Genomic DNA, 23,375 nt, shown 5'->3' on the forward strand with positions numbered 1-23,375 from the left:
TATTCCCAGCAAAAACTATGTAATGATTTTCAATTGTAATTACATATCTAACAACATACTTTTGAATTACATAGATGTAGTTTAAAGTTAAAAACTTTCTAATGAATTAGTCCTTATTCATGTAATAACAACTACCCTTTACTAATTACTTGTAAGTATTAGTGGTAAGCACTTACTTTAAAGGACATAACTTAAAATGCTATTGTATAAGTAAATTCATAGCATTTTTACCACTTACGTGGTTTAGTTAATATATTGTCGTATGTACCCAGCAAAAAAAGACGTTCTAAAGAACCGAAAAAGAAGTAGAATTTACTCCATGGAAAGACTGAAAAAGACCTGAAGAAGCTAAGATTTTAACACAGGCTTGCCATAGGAGGAATGTCCTTTTTATTTGATTCCAAATTCACTACTTTTGAAGTCATTCTCAGGAAGTAATTTTATGTTTGCATTTTTTATTAAATCCAAAATAAAATTGGTTTCGTTTAGTGGCTTCCGGTAGGTTAGTGGTTAGAGTTCTAGTCTGGTAGACCGCAGGTGATGGGTTCGATTCCCACCTGAGGCACTGGTTAAGGAGCTCACAACAGGCCGGATAGAGGCCTAGGTTTATTTCTTCGGATTTGATGTATATATGTACATCCTCGTTAAATTAAAAAATGGATTCTTTTCGCTTATTTGGACGTCAATAAACATCACTTCAACGGAAGGTACAAAAATGCACTTAGTGCTACTTTTGAAGTGGTGAAAAATATTATTCTTTTGGAAGTACTTCGTTTTACTTTTGCTGAGTATACATGTTATTTTAAAGCTTCATATTAATATACGTACATTATTTAAGCATAAGTACATACAGTTTGTGTAAATATTTTTATTGAATTTATATAAATATTTTTATGCTTTTCAATTATTGTTAAATATTTATGATTATTATTTTTTTGTATTTGTAATGATATTTGTATTGACATTGTTAATTCTATTAGAATTAAAACAATTGTGTTCAGGAGGGAACAGCAGCTCAACTGCAGTAAATACAGACCTGCAATTTAAAGAAACAAAACCGAAATGGTGTTTGTATTTAGACCAAAATCACTTTTTGGGATATGTAATTGAATTTTCTAAATTCAATTACAAATATTCAGATAAATAAATACTTTCTGAGGTGCAGTTTTACTTGTTTGTTTAACTATCTAGATAACTTAAGGACATTTAGTTTAAAATTGAAATTTTCTAAGTAAATTGTACATTGACTCCCTAAAAAACCACTGGGATATCATAAACATAGAAACATTCATACAAACAGTCTGTCACATAACTAGATCGACTGACAGTCTTAATAATTATGTACGTGCTAATGATTTGCCAGGCTAAAGCAATTTCGATATAATCGAAATGATATGATGCGAAATAATTTTAATTACATTGCACAATCTGGACAGAAAGTCTAAATGCTGCAACATTGAACACAACACAACACCAAAAGCAGCAATAACAACAACAACAGCAACCAGAACGAAAAGTCATGTGCATAGAATCAATAATCAGCACCTGTAAACTGTCATTTAACAACTAGCATATTGTACAATCTTTAATTCACAACAAAGTTGTTGTGCCAAAACGACAAAAAAAAACGAAGAATAAAAAAGAAAAAAAGCAGAAACAAAATTATACTTTTTCCATTCAAGATGCAGGGACATTCATGGTAATGAAAATTGCAGCAAAGGTCTGAGAAAACTAGAGCAATTTATAAATTGACTTTTAATTGTATGCATTTCTTTCTTGTCATTGTCATTATAGAAATTAAGGCATTTGCACAAAACAAAAATCCAATCAAAAAATACTCTAATACTAATTATTTTAAATGGATTTTAATTCATTAATAACAACATTCAATCTCTAAATAAGAAAACAAAAAAGAAAAAGTTCAAGTATACAATCTACTCTTTGGCCAATTAGTAAACTATTTTCTGTTATTTCTGTTATTTTATGTTTCTATTTTGTCAACAAGAAATTTAATTTCTATACAAAATTTCGTTTCTTTCATTAACACTTTATTGAACTTTGGCACCTAAGTGGAATATGGTTTAAAAGAGTTTTTTTTAATTGAAATTTTTTGTCAAATGGTTTCTGCTACAAAAAAATCAAGTTTTTTATTTCTATTATTATTATTGTGAATCTTTTTCTTTTCCTTGTCAAAATGGGTCACTTTATATTATAACCTTAGGACAATGGAAAAGAAAAAGACATCATTCAAATTAAGGCAAGATTGTTAAAAGTTCAAAGTACAACATGATATGAATTTATTAGTTTCCTTTTTTTTTGTATATTGTGGCTGTGTGTGTATGTATTGAATATTGTATTGTTGTACCATTTGATTGTATGGAATAAATTTTACTTATGACTTTTAGAGATTTCCGTTTAAATATTTCAAATATGTATATTTATATTTCAAACTCAAATATATTTATTTTATATGAATACATATGTATTTGCACATCTATTTATTGTTATTTTTTAAATGTTTATTTCGGATTTGAATATTTTAGTAAAATATATTTCATTAAACGATTATTTCAATAATAAATGTAGAAAGTATGAAACAATTTCAACCCCATTTTATAAGAATTTTAAAATATTTTCATATACTTTTATCCAAAGTTTATAAATCAAATTTTTATACAGAATTTGTTCTATTAACCTTTGATAAATGTTTAAAAATAATGAAAATTAATTTCAGTAGAAGAAAATGAACTTCTTAGACTTCTCATGTATTAGAGAGAACATAGTCTCTTCTATAGTGTTCTATGACTGATTAGACTTCTAATTTATAGAATAGAATAAAGTCTGATTAGAAAATTGTTCTATAGAAGAGAATGAAGTCTGATTCTCTTCTTTTCTTCTATAGAATAAACTTCTCCTCTATAGAATAAAATGTAGTCGGATAAGATTTCTCTTCATTAGAATAGAATAAAGTCTGATAAAGCATTTTTGATATGGAATAGAATGCAGTCTGATTAGACTTATCTATTATAGAACAAAATGAAATCTGATTAGACTTCTTGTCTATAGAACAGAATAAAGTCTGATTAGACTTCTCTTCTATAGGATATAATGAAGGTTGATTACACTTTTCTTCTATAAAATAGAATAATATCTGTTTACACTTTCCTTATTTATAATAGAATGAAGTCTGAAAGACTTTTCTTCTATAGAGTAGAATGAAGTTTAATAAGAATTCTCTTCTATAGAATAGAAAGAAGGCTGATTAGACTTCTCTTAAATAAAATAGAATGAAGTCAGATTTGACTTATCTTCTATAGAATAAAATGAAGTCTGATTCGACTTATCTTCTATAGAATAGAGTGAAGTTTGATTAGACTTCTCTTTAAAAGAATAGAATGAAGTCAGACTTCTCTTCTATATAATAGAATCAAGTCTGATTAGACTTCTCTTCTATAGAATAGAATGAAGTCCGATTAGACTTCTCTTCTATAGAAAAGAATGAAGTCCGATTAGACTTCTCTTCTATAGAAAAGAATGAAGTCTGATTAGACTTGTCTTCTATAGAATAGAATAAAGTCAGACTAGACTTCTCTTCTATAGAATAGAATCAAGTCTGATTAGAATTTCTTTTCTATAGAACAGAATGAAGTCTCATTAGACTTCTGATTAGACTTCTCTTCTAAAGAATAGAATGAAGTCTGATTAGAATTCTATAGAATAAATTGAAGTTTGGTTAGACATCTCTTCTATAGAATATAATGAAGTCTGATTAGACTTATTTTCTATAGAATAAAAGGAAGTGTGTTAAGACTTCACTTCTATAGATTAGAATGAAATCTGATTAGAATTATTTTTCGTAGAATAGATTAGCGTTCTATAGAAAATAATGAAGTAAATAGACTTTCTATGATTAGACTTCTCTTCTATAAAATAATACGAAGTCTAATAAAATTTCTCTTCTTTAGAATAGAGTCTTATTAGAAACCATCTTCATTGATCAACATTAATAAGACGGATTCTTTCAATGTAATAAAAAAAAGAGATTCTTAAGCGATATTTAGTCGACAAAAAGCGAGTATTTTTTCGTCTTCTTATCTCCTGTCTTTTCACAAAAGTTTCTCATGCCAAACTTTTCAATTCAACTTTTCGTAAATTACCTAATAAATATTTTAGGGTTTCCTAAATAAACTTTAACCATCTGCAATTTATAACCAATAATCGCTTAAAGTTTATTTTATTGCTATAAAATTCTTGTAAAAATTTACACATAATAAACACTATTAAATAAAGTAATATTTAGGAAGGTAGCTAAATAAATATGTAGCCGAAAAGTATTAAAAAAATATATATATTGAAACCTTTTAACAACAAACGAAAAGTAAAGAAAAAAATGAATTTTTATTGTTAATTGAAATTCAAATATTTGATGTTACAACATGAAAATGTTGATAACGAAATTAAAAAAAGAATATATATATTCTACAGCAAATGAAAGTGAAAATTGTTGTATGTAAATATAAAGTAAACACTACACACAAGGTAGGCAGACAGACAGACACATGCGAATGTAACTTACACATACCTTTAAACATATATACATATGTTTGTATGTGTATAAATATATGACTGACAGTTTGTATTTAGCAAACCTTCATATAAAGTTATATTAAATAAGAAATGAAAAAAAAAACGTTTTCATATACAAATACAATTTCTTCTCTTTGAGCTTCTTTAAAATATGCACATACACACATGTATGTTTGAATAGGTGTATATGAGTGTGTGCAAGTTTGGGTAAATGTTTGTATATATTTTTTTTAACATGACAAAATAAAAAGTCATTTTTCATATCTTATAATTTTTTTCCTTCTTTTTTTATGTGGTGGCAAGTGGCAAATAAAAAAAAAATACATATAATAAAATCACTTATTTACATGAAATGATATCCTTATACGTAAGTTTGATTGTCTGTCTATACAGTAGAGAATGTAAAACTAGATGCAAAATATTTTACCAAAAGTTCAATATTAGTGAGTTAATTTTGCAATGTACAGTGTATGTAACCTTACAAACTTAATGTTATAATTTCACCCATAGAAGACAACTTGCTTATATTCACTTAATTTTTGTTTACTAATTTCTTATACACCTTCTAAACAATCACTTACTGCTGCTTAATTGAACACAACTGTAAACCAACTGGTGAACAACATGTGTAACACAATAGTCGTCTGCCAAAATCAAACCAACCATCCATCCAACGATCTTTTAAGCGACAATCTACTTTTGCTCTACAAGGTGCAAGACAATAACACGCAAACACAAACATGTGTAAATATATCCCACACATACACTTAAATAGACATTAACACAAACACGAAACAAAATGAAACGTTTTAACTTTAAATTAACATTTCTCCAGAGACTTGATAAACACAATATTTTTTTCTTCTTTATTTCTCTTGATTTTTTTCCTTTTATTTTCTATAGACATTGCAAGAACACATACATACATATAAATAAATTAATGAATAAAAAATCTTGACGAATTTTAAATTAATGTAAGTCATGTATAATTTAAAGCTGTAAATACATAAACACACACACACATACATACACTTACAAGTAAAATGTATGTGACAAAAGAAAACAGGTGGAAGATGGTGTGGTAGAAGGAGGGGTAGACACAAAGTGATAGATAGTTAGATTAATGTTTTTGTAGAAGAACAACACTAAGTTACATTTACAATTGTATAAAACTAACACAAATCTAAACCAATATGTATTTATTAAGGTTTTTGGATTGTTGAAGTAGTATGTATTTGTATGCATATGTAAGTAGGTATGTATATTAGGTGGTTTAAGTAAATGTATACGTTTGAGTTAAAGCTTTTAAACAATTTAAATATATTAAGTTTTTTTAATAACAATAATTACTTTCATTAATTGTTAAATTAATGAATTATATATCATAAAATATTTTGATTCAAGATCACAGCATTGAACTTTTATGACTGCACATCACGACACTCTAATGTAAATTCTTTGAGCATAACTTCAGAAAAAGTACTATTGATATTATTTACAGACTGTCGAGAGTTTTAACGTGAGCATCTGCCGTGTCGGCCTTATCTCATGATGGTCTTTTTCATCCACAGGGTAGACTTGAGAACCATCTACCATCGCCCCTTTGTCTTCAATGAAGACTCAGGTGGCAATTTTTTCACATTGGCTATGACCGGTCCATGCGCAAGTACTTTGCTGGAGTACTCGAGCTATCTAATCTCTTGCCAAAGTAGTCACGTTGAAAGACAACCACACTACTATGGCTCTGTTGATTCGGCAACAGCACCTAGAGACGTAACCGGTTGACCGAAGCACGATCCATCAAAAGACATTGTTCTTACTCACAGTGACACGCTGTGGCAAGTCTGATATGAACAGAGTAAACTCTGAACATATCTGGACAAGGAAGGAAAATTAATCGGTATCACTTGTATATGATACCTTTCATCCATCATAATTCAACCCAGCACACATCTCATTTATTCGACACATTCATAGAGAAAAACATACGACACACTCATTTAGATATACGGATGGATGACGCCCGCATACCTCTACATTCATTCCGTATCATATACAATTGACTTCAACCCATTTCCAACGCTTAGTCCCACAGTCACTCCTCTGTGGGGTGTCTGTTGATTTTCGGCAATAGCACCGAACTTATCCCGAAATATTGACTATTATCATCAGTCTTTTAACCGCCACTTACTCTTCCCGCGAATTTGGCTTTAAACCACAGCCACTACGTGGATCCCGAAGGAACCTCAACCAACTGACCAGCCAGAACATAGTCCTGCGGCAACTGGTCACCCGTAGTACCAGATTATGCGGTGCTCTGGTCTGACCTCTGTCAATCTATAGAAGGACTAAGCCAAATAGTAGACTGAAACAGCCAATTTTTCAGTCCCGGTCAGACTGGAGGCATTGGGCACCTCTTTATACCCCGGGATTGCAATAACGCCAAGGCGGAGGTCTCGCCAAGGTTACATGCCCCCAGGGGGATGATATTATTTACAATGCAATATATTCATACATATTTAGGAATTTTCTTAAAGATCTTTACGTGATCGATAATGAGGATCTACTCCTTGTTGACTTATAGCCGCAGAACGAGGAAAAGGAGAGAATATGGAATGTCATAAGATGTTACATGCAAATGCAGAGAATAAGATGAATGAGAAACATTTTACATTGTTCGCTCTTAAATTCCTTCGAAGTACTGAAGTATGATTTAATTTTGGATGCTAGAGTTGTTAAGATCACGCTAGTTTAATATCTGAACATATAATAATGTCAGCGCTTAATGATCATAATGTCAGCGCTTAATGATCATAATTATCAATTCGAAGATTCTTAAACTCAGAAAAGTTGCAAAATGAGAGTAAATATATAAAGTGAACTAATATAGACTCAATGCAGAATTAGAAGAACAAGGGAGTGCAAATTACAAATTATATAAAGATCAGATCGGTAATGACAACAACTAAAACGCAAAATTGATATGTTAACACTGGATCGTCTGTACTGAAACCGTGGAACAATAATTGTAAACTCAGTTTAAAATTATGGAAAAAACTAAAACGATCCATGCGAATATTGGATCTATCACAATCAATTGTTCGCCCATGCTCTCCTACATTAATTTGGCTTTCTCAAAATGTTGTTGTTGTATTTCTGTTGTATTTCGACAAGTGCTGATCAGCAACTGATTTGATTTTGTTTTTCAAGTTGAGAGCAAACCAACTGATATTGCTCATTATAAAAAGAAGAAGAATTAAACCTATATTGTATGTGTATCAATTTAGCGTCAGCAGAATTTTCTTGCCCTATCACGCGTGCTATGTAATGGCAATATTGAGCTCCTCTATTTTAAATTAACACATACACAAATTCTACGAATACTGATCACGATCAGTAATTCTTTTGCTATCAAAATTGGTTAATGAGTCATTCATAATAAGCAGTTCTAGAGCAGACACATGACGACAACCATAAACCATTTTATAATAAGTAGAATCTAGTAACTAGATCATTCATGATGTTTTCGTTAACAGACTAGCATAGACAAAAGCTAAAATTTAAAAACACGATCAACAACTTAAAGACTCCTAATGTCTAATTTCAATCTATAGAAAGATCAATAAGATGCGATAAACAATGCAAAAATAGATCTCAGGTGTGTCATAAAGGTAAACTAATGCCCTGAACGCTGTCAGTATCTAAGTTCTATACTGTGGTTGACACTTAAGATCAACTCTCAGATGAAATGTATTACTACTACGTCATCTGATGTGACAAACATGAGATCTACATCTGCATTTTCTCAACCCTTCTAGACTAACAGTTAACAAACAACTGAAAAAGACATTTACAACACTTGAATGAAGATTTAAAAGAAATCAAGTAAAGATCTCCGAAAGAGAAAATAATTTCTAAAAATTCATTATTTGATCACATTTTAGGAAATATTTTAAAAACCGTTTTAAATCAAATCTGAATGTTTTAAATCCTTAAACTGTCCTGAAATTTTGCATTAAACAAAAGATATTCACTTAAATTTTTAATAACATAGAAAGAAAAAATTTAAAAAAGCATAAAGCGCAGTATTAGGTATAACAACAATAAACATAATTATAATGATGACAGTGGTACTGAAGTTTTTACAATAAGACTTTCTCTGTGCAATAAAATTTTTGTATATAAATACAAAGTCACACAACATTCATACAAATGTATTGTATCTGTGTATGCATTTAGTTATTGTGTTATTGTCACTTTTATTATCTTGCTTATATGTTGTATACATTTTTGCATTTCTTTTCATTTTAGTTCTTGTTGTTTTTGTTTCTTTAACCACAAGCCTAAGAAAAAAAGGCCTTGTGATACTTTTCTCGACCTTGAAATTTGTCCGCAAGACTAAAAAACAACAAAAAAATCTGAGAAGAAAAAAAAACTATAATAAACAACACGACTCATGGCACACAGGTAAATTATTTTAAACAAATATCTGTTCACTTTACAAGTCTATATGTATGCATTCATTTCTAGTAGTACTACTACATCTACTAAGTCCATAGTACATACAATAATAAATGTTATTGAGTGTGGGGATGTCTATATGTATAAACACATAGAGTGCTTGTGCATTTCTAAAACAAACAACTGCAGCAGAAAAAGAAAACAAGCTGTGTTATTCATACTTGCATCAGTTTAAGAAATTAAGAAAACTCTTGTGTCATTCATAAGTAAATATACAACTGAACATGAAAAATTTTATACTTAGTGCCAGTGTTTATTTATTACACTTAGATAACACACATATTCACAAACAAATATCTGCTGTATATATAACACTTTAGTTATGAATAAATTTGTCAGTTTCTTAAAATTTTTGGTTAAAAACACTGCTAAGTAGTTTCTTAGTAGTTGCAAGTTAGTGAAGACTTAAACCATTTTCTAAACATTTAATAAAGCTTTTAGGTTTTAATAATACTATAAAGCTTTTTTGTCAATAGTTGAAAACTTTTTAGACATAAGTTTAAAGCTTTTTAGTCCCAAACATACGCTAGCTATTAACTTGCCTTACTGCACTTCCTAATTTATTATTTCGCTTTATGTATGGTTTGTTTTCTCTGTTCCTTTTAAAGTTGACATTTAATATCTTATTTGTTTGAGTTTTAATTGCACTTTCTCTGCACTTTTCACGTTTAGCACTCACACACGTCGAGTCAGTCATTCACATACTTACTGAGTAACTGATTATTTTTAATGATGTACTACATTATTCTTAAAGTTATAATTAATAACATTAAAAAGGATAGGTAAAAAGGAAATAATTGAAATTTTTAAGAAATTTTAATTGTTTAAATATATAAGGAATTGATTAATAGAGTGTTTAGCAGACATGGAAAATTCAGTATTTTAGTACGTTTTTCAGTACTTTATAAAATTGAAAAATACTGCAGTAACCCTAACACTTACAGCAACTTTTGACAAGTAGTCTAGTCTAATGTCTAGTTTAACGTCTAGTCTACAATCTATAGTCTAGTCTATAGTCTAGTCTATAGTCTAGTCTATAGTCTAGTCTATAGTCTAGTCTATAGTCTAGTCTATAGTCTAGTCTATAGCCTAGTCTATAGTCTAGTCTATAGTCTAGTCTATAGTCTAGTCTATAGTCTAGTCTATAGTCTAGTCTATAGTCTAGTCTATAGTCTAGTCTATAGTCTAGTCTATAGTATAGTTTATAGTCTAGTCTATAGTCTAGTCTATAGTATAGTTTATAGTCTAGTCTATAGTCTAATCTATAGTCTGGCATTGACAGAACAACGCTCGGAGTAGTCTATCTCGGTCGCAAATCATTCTAATAGTTAGAGATTTAGAATACATTTAAAGTCATTTTTCGGCCTCATTTGTTGCTGTTGTATGGTTTTAATCTCTGAAAAATATCAATATCTTATATTCAATTTTGCACTAAATTTAATGGAGCGTACTTTTAAAATATATTAAAACAAATAATTGTTTTTTATATTATATATACATAGAAGTACCTACATTCATACAATTCTTGTGACTAGAAGATTAAGTGTTATATACAGCAATTGCTACTTAAAAATTCATATACAAATAAATATTAAAATTGTGCAACTAAAATGTTTGACATTGTCAGATTATGACAATTATTGACATTTCATTTGGACTGTGTTTCTGTTACTTACTTGGCTCTGTAAAAAAAAGTTATTAATTATGCAGAGCACCACATGACGTATGAGGATTTTTATTTGACTTGTAGTTTTAAATAACACTCATACGTTTGTGAGTAAGTTTTACACTAAGGCTTATGATTAATATGAGATTTTTTGTTTTTTTTTATGAACAATTTACTTTTAGGTGTTGTAATGTTTGACACTTACAAACACGTTACTAGAAGCAGCAAACAAACATACAGTTATAGTAGTTAGTTATTTATAAAATAAACAATAACTCTTTTTTGTTTCTTACAAGTATTTTGTCAACGACACTTATACGCCTTTTCTGGTAACAAGAGAAGGATAAGAAGAAAAAAGTGGGAGAATAAAAACAAAACAAACATTCATTCATTCACTCGTCATCAGCATCATCGTCAACTCATCTTACACTTAAAACAACAACAGTTACAATAGCAACAAAAATCTACTTGTAGTTTTAGACATTTGATTTTGGGAACATGTGTGTTATAGTAGTTCTTGTTGTTGCTATAGTGTTGAGCATAGTAATGAGTATGTGTGCAGTTTGTTGTAGTATATGTATGTATATTTTTGATAAATAAATAAAAAGACAAAAGATGAAACAATATAAGGAAAACAAATAAAATATAACCAGCATCATTATAATCATCGTCTTCATCTACAACATCATCAGCATCTTCGTCATTATTAAGAGAAGTAAGTTATGACATCCTTTTGAGAATTACTGCATACACAGTTTGTATACCTTGGCAAACAACACATTTACTCATTTACACACACATACACAAATGCACTCATACATTTTCTATGAAACTCACACAACTACTCAGAGTACACTTGTCACAGGACTCGTTTATTGTATGCAATAAAACATCATTAATGTTTTTCAAAGAAAGTATTTTTGAAAAATATATATTTACCAGAGTAGAGATATGAGAGCAGCAAAATTAAACAAATACTTTTGGCTACTTATAAGAGTTGCCAAATTTGGGAAAAGCTCCTTTCTGTTAACAGGAATTTTCATTTTTCCAAGGGAAAAGTGAGAGATTTGTAGATCTTTTTCAAAACCTAAACTAGAAAGGGACATAACAAATTAGATTGACTTAGTTTGTATTGAAAGCAGAAACTTTTTTTATATACAATACATTGTTTAAAGTTTTTTAAAACAAAAAACACACTAAGGCCATTACGGAACCTCCACAAACCACTAATTTTCCGAAGGCCTCATCGAAAAATACTACTTTTTATTAGTACCTTAGTTTATAAGACAAATTTGTTTTAAAAAATTTGGCAGATTTTCCGAAGGACGAACGCAATTGAAAATGGTTGAAATTGGTTCATTATTCGCCTAGCACCTATACAAACAATATACTCTTTAAAAAGGAATTTTAGGCTCATAATTATGATTAAAATTTAATTTTATAGAAGTCTTAATGACATTGTTGATTTTTGAAATGTTTGTAGATGTAGAAACATAAAAGTGAACAAACAAAATTGAATAGGAAACCATTTTGGTACCTTTTTTGTTCCTTTAAAGGTACTTTCTAATTTCAGCGCTCTTTAAATCTGAAGACTTATTATCTATGAAACTACTCTAAAAGTGCTTCTTAATATTAGTTTTTGATACTTTTTCCTTTACTTAATAGTTTTTTTTTTGAATTTTTTGGTACTTTTTTGTTAAGTTTTTTGTACTTTATTTCGTTACACCTTTAGTACTTTTACATTTTCTGTATTGTTTAATGTAACAAAAAAGTGTTTTTAGTACTTTTTCTTTGACATAAACGCATTTTTTACTTTACGTTACTGATAAATAAGAAAGAGGAGTCTTTTTAGTTCCCAAAAAGGTAATTTTTCAATTTCTTCTAATTGTAAATCTGAAGACATAACAATAAATATTTAAGAATAGTACTATTTCGTTGCACTATTGGTACTTTTTAAAAATATTGTAAAGTTTAATAAATAACAAAGAAGTTCCCTTAAAAGTGTTTTTTTATTTACCTTAAAAGTACTTGTTTAATTTCATTTAATTGAGAACCTAGAGAGATGACGCTAAATATTAAAGTAATAATTCTTTGTGCTACTGATACTTTTTTAATTTCTTGTAAATATTGAACGCCTTTTTAATAAAGAACAACAAATAAGAGGCTCTTTTGTACTTTTCTCCCTTTAAAAGTACTTATTTTTGTAAAACATGCGTTTCTAATGAATATTATGTTTCTTTCCTTAACGAATCACGAGATAGTTGTATATCTTTAAATATGAAACAGAAAGGTAATATCATAGTACTTTTACGTTTCTCTATTTGTATTGTTCAATTAAGCAATATTCTTATAAACAACGAAAACAATACATTTGGTACTTTTTTGTTGCCTAAAAAGTACTTTTGTTTATTATATGTAATATACAAGGAAACTCAAAAAGTATAAAATAAACATTAAAAGGACCAAAGTATACCCACAGTAGAAGAATGAAGCTGGTTATTTAAAATCAAAAAAACTCTACTGGTAACACTGTTACATATACACAGTTGTATATGTACAAATGTATGATTTTACTCTTAATCTTAAAATTGCTAATAAATGTCCAAAAATAACCAATGATTGTAAAGCTAAAGATGATGATGATGAAGCTAATGAAATGCTGGTGATACTTTTGCTGTTGTTGTTATTTTTATTATTATTGTTGTTGTTTTTAACACATCAAAGATTAATTGATTTTCCACTCACATACACAAACAAATCAAACACTTAAACTTGCAAACACAAACAAATACAAAGATTTTTCATTTCCTTAAAAGATTTTTCTTTTTCCATTCTTTTTTTTTGTCTACTTTAACAAAATTGATAATAATAAATATTTTAATTAAATATTAAAAAAATATATATTATAAAAAACACCTACTTAAATTAAAAAGCACTGTTGTTATAGTTGTAGTAGCAGATATTGTGTCGTTTGGTTTGGTTTAGTTTGCCGTTGCAGTAATAATGCAGTATTTCTTATTGTATTGTCTTTATCTATTATAAGATTTTTTTTCTCTGCTGTTTTCTGTATATTTTTGTTTTTTTTTTTTCTTTTCAGAAATCATAAATAATTCTTAACTGTTTTGAGGTAGTTATAATTGAAATTCTATTTTTATTGTTTAACATATTTACTGTTAATTTTTGCGGATTTTTTTTTGTAATTTATTTGTTTCTTTTTTCTTTTTTTGGCTTGTGTTTTTCTTGCACTTTATGGGTTTTTATTAAACAAAAAACTTATATAGGTTGCACATTGTCAACTAACATTATTTCCTTGTTTTATTTTTCTTTCTTATGTGTGTTTTATTATCTTGCTTGCTTTGGTTCCTTCTTAATTTTTCTTTTATTTTTTCACATTTTTTTTTGTTTATGCCACTCCCGCCTCAACTACAACTGCGCTTTCCATAAAAGGTTTTAGTTTAGTTTTTATTACAATTTCATATTTGCAATTTATTTGCCATCACTATATTTAGTTGTCACTGTTGTAAACATTACAAGAATTATAACAAAAGTGACGAAAAAACACTTTCTAACGGGGAGATATAATATTACAAAATGACCGCATGAGTGCTGGCACAACACTAGGCTTGTAAAGCCCAATAGTGACAGTATTGTTCTTGCCACAAACAACAACAAGAAAAGAAAAAAAGAAAGTCAAATGAAAAACTGAGAACTAAGCTAAAATCTGCTCAGAGCTTTTATGTTTGGTGCTAACGTATATATTATATACATATACATATGTATATAAAACAGAGTTGTAATTTTATATTAACACCACAAAGCATAGAAGGAAAGCTTTGATTTCCCTTGTACATAGAGAGAAAAAATAAAATTTTAAATTTAGTTTTTAATAAACAAATCTAAAACTTTTATATTAATTAGAATTTTTAACGTATCTGTTTTTTTATTAGGAAAAAGTTTAAATTGTTTTAATAAGCTCTTATTTTACAGCTTTTTCTTTATCCCCCTTAGCAAATGTGTGCCAAAGCCTGCGCTTTTTCTACCTCAAACCTCAATAACATTAGACTCTTTATCTCTCTCTCTGAGAGTTAGCTAAAAAAGCTTTATTTTATCGTTCTTTTTTTAATACAGCTATAAAAACGAGCAGTTGTCGTTTTTTCCCTTATGCTGTTTTTTGGTTTTTTATTACTTTTGTTGTATTGGAACAACTACCTTTTAGATTATTTTATGTGTCACTGTAACAGTGGAATTTATTGCACCTAATCAATTGTGTGCTTTTAAAGTAGTTCAAAAAAAACAACAATGACATCGCTTAAATCTCAACGTCGTCATCCACAACAACATCATCATCGTCATCATCATCATCATCATCGTTTTTCCCCCTCATCGTTTCTCTTGTTTCCACATCGCTGCATTTTCAGTGCTTAATTTTTCGTTTATTTTTTATTTATTTTTTATTCAAACATTCGTTTTTTTATTGAATTAATTCATGTATAGTTTGTTTTTGTTGTTGTTTTTTGTCTTCATTCTTTCTAATTTTTAATCCATATGGTTTAAATGGATGACGTTGTTTCTTACAAACATTATTTAATGTGCATTTTTGAAGATTGGGAATAGATTTTTGTGTCGTAGGTGTTAGAGAGAATGTGTGTGTGTACTTTAGTTTAATGAATTCTTAGGGTTGCCAAGGCGATAAATTTGTCTTTCAAAACATAAAATATTGATCAAAAATATCAAAAATACTCCCAATTTTATAGAAAACGAAATTTTTCATAATTTGTTTCATTAAATATCACTAACAAGTGCAATGGCCCAGAAATTCGGTACGATAGTGCCGATGCCATTAAGGGCGTCCAGGTACTTGGCTTTTTTAACATGTGCTTATCCTACGAGGAAGTCAATCGTCAATCCCATTGATAACAAAGAGACAGACAAAAAGCTTAAGTTTGTTTTTCAAGTGTCCACTCTCTCTCTCTCTATCTCTCTTATACAGGGGACACTAAATTGACGATTGTCTTCACCCTAGTTTACAGAGAGTACATCCTTGACGAAGGATGAAATATAGACAACTAGATAGTTAAAAGTAAATGGAAATCACTGTCTGTGTCGGATGCATTGATTCTTTGTAGAACTGCTGAGGTACTATATGGCGTATGAGGAATTTTATTTTACTTGTAGAGAAGAGTTTTATCAGGACGTATGATTAATTTGGCAATATTCAAACAAATATGTAGTACACTTTTAGGTGTTGTAAAGTGATATTTCCACACTGCACAGATCAATTAATTAACAGTTAATTTAAGAACTAGGAAATTAGTTTGAGAGAAGAGGGATAGAGGCAGTAGTGTTTGTGGACATTTGATTTTAATCTTCTTACATCGAAATTGGAACGGAATACTTCTGCAGGAAGTCTGTTCCACATACGAACGGTGCGGCTGAAGTATGAATTCTTTCTGTAATGTGATGTGCGGTCCACTGGTCAATCTACCAGAAATGGAAGTGTTTTTGATGAAAGTCGTGTGATGCGCAAAAATCGGAAACAAGTTCCCTATTTTCACAGGAACAATTTCCATTATAATATCGACAGAATAGTGAAATACAACCTACGTTGTGACGGTGCTATAATGAATCAATCGAGTCTCACTGGGTATAAGTGATGTAGATAGTAAGAAGATCAGATGCTTTACACCGAGACACTTGAAAGCTCCTTTTGACACTTGAAAAATATGTTTAGTACAGCGGACATCACACTGAATTTGTATGCCCAGAACACTAAGAGTTTCCGATTCCTTAATATTTAGCAATTAATTCATATTTTGCTTCTTTGCTCTAATCTCTAAAGAGCATGACCCATAACTGAATTGACAGATATTATTGCCATTAAAATATGAGTTTTAATAATTTATGTTAAGATTTCCCAAAGAAGAATTGTAATATGTTATTAACACTTTTATTTTAAAGTTGACAGAGCGGAGATTCAGATATTATTCACATTTCAAAAATAAAGTTGTCTTTGCATTGGTATATGGTCTCAGAAAGGGCTAAAAATTAAATTTTCTCAAATTTTATGATACGATTTCATGAATTCCAGATGTGGTGGACCAAATATGAGGTCAGATTCGTTGGTCAAAGGAGTTCGACTTTTAAGTTTTGATTAATGTAAAAAGCTGTTTCATACTTTTTTTTATCAAATATTAAAAATTATTTTTTTTTTCGCATAATTTTTTATTAAAAAAATATATATAAAAACTGTTTTCATAAAAAAATGATTTTCTTCAAATACCAGTTTTAACCATTTACGCTCAATTCACACAGATTAATTGTGTTCCATTTGTACAAATACAAGAATCAAGAGATTTTCTATATAAACGCTAGTGATAAATAGTAAGTAACCACCTTTTGAAATTTCCAACTCAACAGTTTAAGGTTTCCATTTCATTTGTTGGTTTAAATTTATTTCGCTGCAGTATTATTTTCTTTTTTGCTTTTGCAGCAGAATAGAATGTTATTTTCGTTACAGTTAATTGGATTTGATTTACACAGTTAATTAATAGAAAAAGACTAAAAATAAATACAAGTTTCTGTTAAATTGTATACTTGTTTACTGGCGCAACTGTGTGTATTTATAAGTTAATATTTAAAGAATACGTAGAAACTATGTAATTTTATTTGGGTCAAATTATAATGAATACTTTTTTTACATTATAAAGAAAGTATTTTATTAAATTTTTATAAAAAAATTTTTGATAGTAACAAAAGTTTATTGATTCATTTTAATAAAAACTTAATATTTATCAAATTAGATAAATAATTTTAAATATGTGCTATTTCTAGAAGTTTTGCTTTAAAAGAACCCATTTTATTGGAAATATAGAGTTAAATTGTTTTTAACTTTCTTTTTCTAGTTGACCCAGTTTAGTTGCTTTTGATCTCAGAGATTTCTTAATAAACACAGTACATTTCTGCAAAATGTTATAATCTTAGATCTGTTATCTAAATCTTCGGTTATCATTTAACCATTAGATATTTTGTATTAAAACAGTTTAACTATCGTTTCGCTATAACTAGACATGAAGTAAGAGTTTTTTGGATATAGATAGATTTAAAATATTGTTGACAGAAAGACACAATTTACTGGAGCATTCTATCATTGTGAACGTAGCTTTAAACCCAAATTCATAAAGAAGAAAAGAAAACAATTTTTAAAATTTGTGTTTTTCATATAAAATTTAAAATGTTTTAAATTCTTTTTTTCTGAATTTCCATTAAATTTCTTTTTTTGTTATGTTGCTTTATCATACAAACTCAATTATGTTAAAATATATTTTAACACAAAACCTTAATTTTTACACAAAAAAGCTTTTACAAAAAAAGTTAAATTTTTATATAAAAACTTAGTTTTTACATAAGAAGTTAAATTTTTATACAAAAACTCAATTTTTCTATATTATACCCTAAAACACGTTTTTGAATAAAAACATGTTTTTAAACAAAAATGCAAGTTGTATACCAAAACTATGTTTATATTCAAAGACTCGGTTTTTAGTTTAAAATTTGTTTTTATACAAAAGCTATGTTTTTAGTCCAAAATTTGTTTGTATACAAAAGCTCGGTTTCTTACAAAAACTTGTTTTTTATACAAACATTTCTTTTTTACACAAAAACTCAGTTTTTATACAAAAACGTGGTTTCTACGCAAAAACTATATTTTTTACAAAAGCTCAGGTTTTACTAAAAACCATAGTTTTTTTTTCAAAAAATCTCTGTATTTAAATTAATTAGTTTTTGCCCGAAATCTTAATTTTTAAGCAAAAGCTTAGTTTTTATACAAATACACATTTTTTTTTACACAAAACCTCAGTTTTACACAGTAATTATGTTTTTAAATAAAATTTTAGTTTTTAACAAACAATTGATGTAAAACTAAATCTTAACTTTTAAGAAAAAAATATTTTTTAAAAAACTTAGTTTTTGCACAAATTCTAAGCTTTTATATAAAAATTTGCTTTTTACTAAATTTTTACACAAAAATTAACTTTTTGTAAACATTTCCTTTTTACATCGTTATTTATGTATATAAAAACTCATTTTTACACAATTGCTCTGTTTTTATGCAAAAGTAAAATTTTTACACAAAAGCTCAGTTTTTATACAAAAACTAAAACTTGTTTTTACGCCAAAGCTCAGTTTTTACACAAAAACTAAAGCTCGTTTTTACACCAAAGCTCAGTTTTATGCAAAAGTAAAATTTCAATACAAAAATTTCAGTTTTTACGAAGAAGCTTATTTTGGCAATGAAAACTTAGATTTTACAAAAAATCTAAAATTTTATATAAAAACTAGTGTTAAACGCCAAAGCTCAGCTTTTTTTGTAGGTTTTTTAATTGAATGGTTTAAGCTTTCAAAAGTTTATTGTAAGCTAAGTTGTTTAACACTTTTTCAAAGGCTAACATCTGTTTTTGAACATTATCTTTTCATTGTTAACAACAACACAATTTACATTATTTAACTAATAAATACTTTAAAATATGTATATCAAAAGGAAAACTTAATAAAAAAAATTACATACCTCGGAAGATGTCAAATAGCACATACGTGAATCGGTGCTCTCAATGGATGCTTGTTGTACGATACCATAACGGGAATCACGATCACTTAAATAATCAGATCTTAAACTATCTTGGCGTATAAATTCGGCTCTATATAGGTTTTATAAACAAAAAAATGTAAAAGCTAATATAATGAAAAGCAAAAATTATTATGTAAAAATATTTTACCGTTGTTCTAAGGAATCAGCTCTGGCTGACTTATAACCAGAGTCATTTAAACTACTGTCTTGTCTTAATGATGGCAAGGAATCCCAGGGAGAACGTTTGTTGCCTGAACTAGTGGTCTGTTGAGACATGAGACCTTGACCGGAACCAGAACCGATAGTAGAGCTACCAGAACGCCAACCATCCGAATGACGAAACCATTGAGCTCTGGCTGACTCACCAATGCATGAAGCACAACGTGAATTTGAGAAACTGAAAAGAAAAAGTATATGAATTACAAAGACAGATTAGATGTGAATTTCTTCTTCTCACCTAGTATTGTGATCCGACAAATAACCACGTTCTCTTTCCCTTTCACGTTCTCGCTCACGCACCAACTCATTACGATCGCTATAGTAACCATCTCGCTCACGATCACGCTCCTTATCGCGCACTGCAGACAAAGGACGATGTGGAGGCAAAGGTAGAGTAGAAGATTTAGCACTTGTAGCTGGATTCAAAAGAATTTACATAAAAAATTTACATTGAATATGAAAAGACATATAAGAAAAAAGTGCCAACGTTTAAATCAGTGCAGAATTCATAGTAATAATAATAAAAGGCTTATTTTCAACACAAATAAAATATTTAGTTAAAAAAACATTTAAGCTTTTAATAAAACGTTAATATAATTTGTTAAAATATTTAGTTAAATCAAATAAAAGAAAACACAAATAGTTAAAACGTTAAAATTAAGCAAACGAAATGATTTTTGCACACGATTTTAGCGCTAAATGGGATTGTACTACTTACGCCTGCGCATGGGAAACGGGCTGCGTTGCATTGATCCGGGCAAACTCTCGGCAAATTCTGATGAGTGTATGTGTTTTTTTTTTTAATGAATTTATCATGTTTTTTTTTCATATTTTTATATATTTTGTGGTAGTGGTTGTTGGTGGTATTTTTGGATTTAGTGGAAGTGCATGGAAATATAATGAATGCAATTAATGATTGTGTTAGAGAGGATGAATTAGATTTTTTTTATAAATAATTTAATATCTAAAAATCAATCACATGTAGATAATTGAGAAATAAATTTTAAATAATTGAAATAAAATGATATACCTACTGCCTTTTCCACTACTTATTTAATAGCTATTATATTATAAATTTATTAGTCCTTCTTTTTCTTAGACTTTTTTGTAATTGTCTATGTGAGAAGAATAATTTAAAAAAAAACTGATCATACTAAATTGTTTTTATTAAAAATTTCTCCAAAAGTTCAGTTTTGAGAAGGAATTTTTTTACAAAAAATAAATTTTATTGAAAAACCAAATTTTATTAAAAAAACTTAGCTTTTAATTAAAATTTAATTTTTTATACGAAAACACGGTTTTACACAAAAACTGAATTCTTACACAGAAACTTAATTTTTACAATTTTTATACACAAAACATTAGTTTTTACACAGAAACATGGTTTTTCAACTGAAACTAAGTTTTTACACGAAAACTAAGTTTTTACACGAAAACTAAGTTTTAACACAAAAACTCAGTTTTTACACAAAAACTCAGTTTTTACACAAAAACACAGTTTTTACACAAAAACTCAGTTTTTACACAAAAACTCAGTTTTTACACAAAAACTCAGTTTTTACACAAAAACTCAGTTTTTAGACAAAAACTCAGTTTTTAGACAAAAACTCAGTTTTTAGACAAAAACTCAGTTTTTAGACAAAAACTCAGTTTTTAGACAAAAACTCAGTTTTTAGACAAAAACTCAGTTTTTACACAAAAACTCAGTTTTTAGACAAAAACTCAGTTTTTAGAAAAAAACTCAGTTTTTACACAAAAACTCAGTTTTTACACTAGGTTTTTTATACAAAAATTAAGTTTTTAACAAAAACTAAGTTTTTATACAAAACCTCAGTTTTTTCACAAAACCCTAGTTTTTACGCAAAATCAAAATTTTTACACAAAACCTCAGTTTTAGCACAAAATCATACATTTTACTATGGGTGTTTATAGAAAAACACAGTTTTTACACAAAAACTCAGTTTTAAAACAAAAACTCAGTTTTTACTTAGAAACTTAGTTTTGCACAAATTTTTGCATAAAAACATGTTTTTTATAAAAAAATCCTATTTTTACTTTGATATATTTAAAACTATTTTCTTTAAAACCTAATATTTAAATATTTTCTAAGACAGACTTTTCTATTTTCTTCACCAAAATAAGAAAGTGTATTAAAGGTGTTAATAGAAAATAAAAATAAAACTTATTAAAATATAAAACAATTTTCCACAAATACAAATATTAAATTAAATTAAATTAAATTAAAGAAAAGAAAAAAACTCTCTAACAAATTTGTATGCATTAAGAAAAAGTTAACTACTTAAGCGGACGTAGTAGCTTTTAAGAACCAATCAGTTGATCACCAACAACAAAACTTACCCAAATTTTCCATGCTCTGCGAAAGTAAAGCCTCGAATGTATGAAGACTATAAGACTCAGCATCCATGCCTTTGGCCAAAGTGTTGCGCAAATGCATTTCATATTCGAGTAATAGACGTGAAGTGGGGCTGCCAGGTGTAGGAGTAACATTGGGACCCTGATGACGATGTTGATGACGTCCACCACCACCGCCGCCGCCTCCTCCAGGAGGACGTTGTACATACGAAGACTGATCCTGATCGGAGTTGCCATTACTGGAACTGGGAGTAGTGGCGTAACATTGATTATCGAACATTACATTGTCGGAAGGTGGCGAACCTTCAATACAGCCGCGTTCTCGTTCCAATTCCAAATATAAATTACGTGGTGTATAACCACGGCCAATTTCATGGGAAGATCTAATCCAAAAGAAAAAAAAACCGTTACAATATACAAAAAACGTAAACAATGCAAGCAAGACACAATCCGTTAGTAAATAAAGTTGTTAACTGTTTGATTTGCCAACAGTTACTATTGGTTTGTTTAGTTTTGTTTGCCCAAATGCGTCTTCTTACCTTGATCCCGAAAATCGTGACGACTGACTGCTGGGGCGACCACCACCCAATGTATTATTGTTGTTCATAATGTGATGCATGCCAGCCATGCCACCGCCACCACCAGCATGTTGATGCATGTGTTGCGGGCCAAACGTATTTGCTGCGTTGGCGTTATAGTAGTTGTAGCGTCTTCTACCCATTTCAGGCGATGTCACTGGGCTCTCAGTGCTAGTCATAGGCTTAAGCATACGCTTCAAAGTACTTGTATCGACATTCATGTCCTCGGTGCTTTTCGTTTTGCGTCTGGTATTATTGTTAATTATATTGTGTTGATGTTGGTGTTGGTGCTGATGTTGATGCATGTCGTGGCCATGTGGATCGCGTGTCTAAGCATAAAATAAAACAACAATATGTAACAATCAAATGTAAAAAAAAATTAGAGAATTCAGCGAAAAAAAAAGAAACCAGCAAAAATAAACGTAATGTTTGTTATGTGTTGAAGACCGACACTTACCATCAAGGGTGAACCTATTATGCTAGAAATCAAATAGTATTGGAACTGTTGCATTAATGTAATGTGGCGTGTATGCACTTTATTTAATTTAAGCTTTGTATATGCCGTTTTTTTTCTTTTGAAATCCCGTTTACATTCGTCGTTTAGTGGTATATATTTGTTTAATTATATGTATATGGGTGTTTTACAATGATGTTAACCCAATGCTTGTAGTTTGATTTAATTTTGTTTAGTCAACATTCTAGTTTATAGACTAGTCTATAGTCTAGTCTATAGTCTAGTCTATAGTCTAGTCTATAGTCTAGTCTATAGTCTAGTCTATAGTCTAGTCTATAGTCTAGTCTATAG

At 28.9% G+C, this 23,375-nt stretch overlaps 1 protein-coding gene across 6 annotated transcripts in view; it reads right to left on the reverse strand.

Annotated features, from left to right (window-relative positions):
• Positions 1-22,897, reverse strand: part of LOC111690717 (protein still life, isoforms C/SIF type 2) — a 104,535-nt gene extending 81,638 nt beyond the window's left edge. For 2 of the 6 annotated variants that reach the window (XM_046952184.1, XM_046952183.1), the window contains exons 1-6: positions 22,532-22,897; positions 21,978-22,375; positions 20,338-20,394; positions 19,858-20,035; positions 19,549-19,797; positions 19,341-19,470 (exon numbers count right to left, since the gene is read on the reverse strand). In XM_046952184.1, coding sequence (XP_046808140.1) covers positions 19,341-19,470; positions 19,549-19,797; positions 19,858-20,035; positions 20,338-20,394; positions 21,978-22,375; positions 22,532-22,875 — 1,356 coding nt within the window. In that variant the 5' untranslated portion in view covers positions 22,876-22,897. Of the gene's footprint in view, positions 1-13,694; positions 14,679-19,340; positions 19,471-19,548; positions 19,798-19,857; positions 20,036-20,337; positions 20,395-21,977; positions 22,376-22,531 lie in introns of those variants that run through there. The other 4 variants (XM_046952185.1, XM_023453257.2, XM_046952186.1 and 1 more) reach the window with 4 other exon arrangements.
• Between the last annotated feature and the right edge of the window lie 478 nt (positions 22,898-23,375).

This window comes from Lucilia cuprina, chromosome 5, assembly GCF_022045245.1.
Source record: "Lucilia cuprina isolate Lc7/37 chromosome 5, ASM2204524v1, whole genome shotgun sequence".
Lineage (NCBI taxonomy): Eukaryota > Metazoa > Arthropoda > Insecta > Diptera > Calliphoridae > Lucilia > Lucilia cuprina.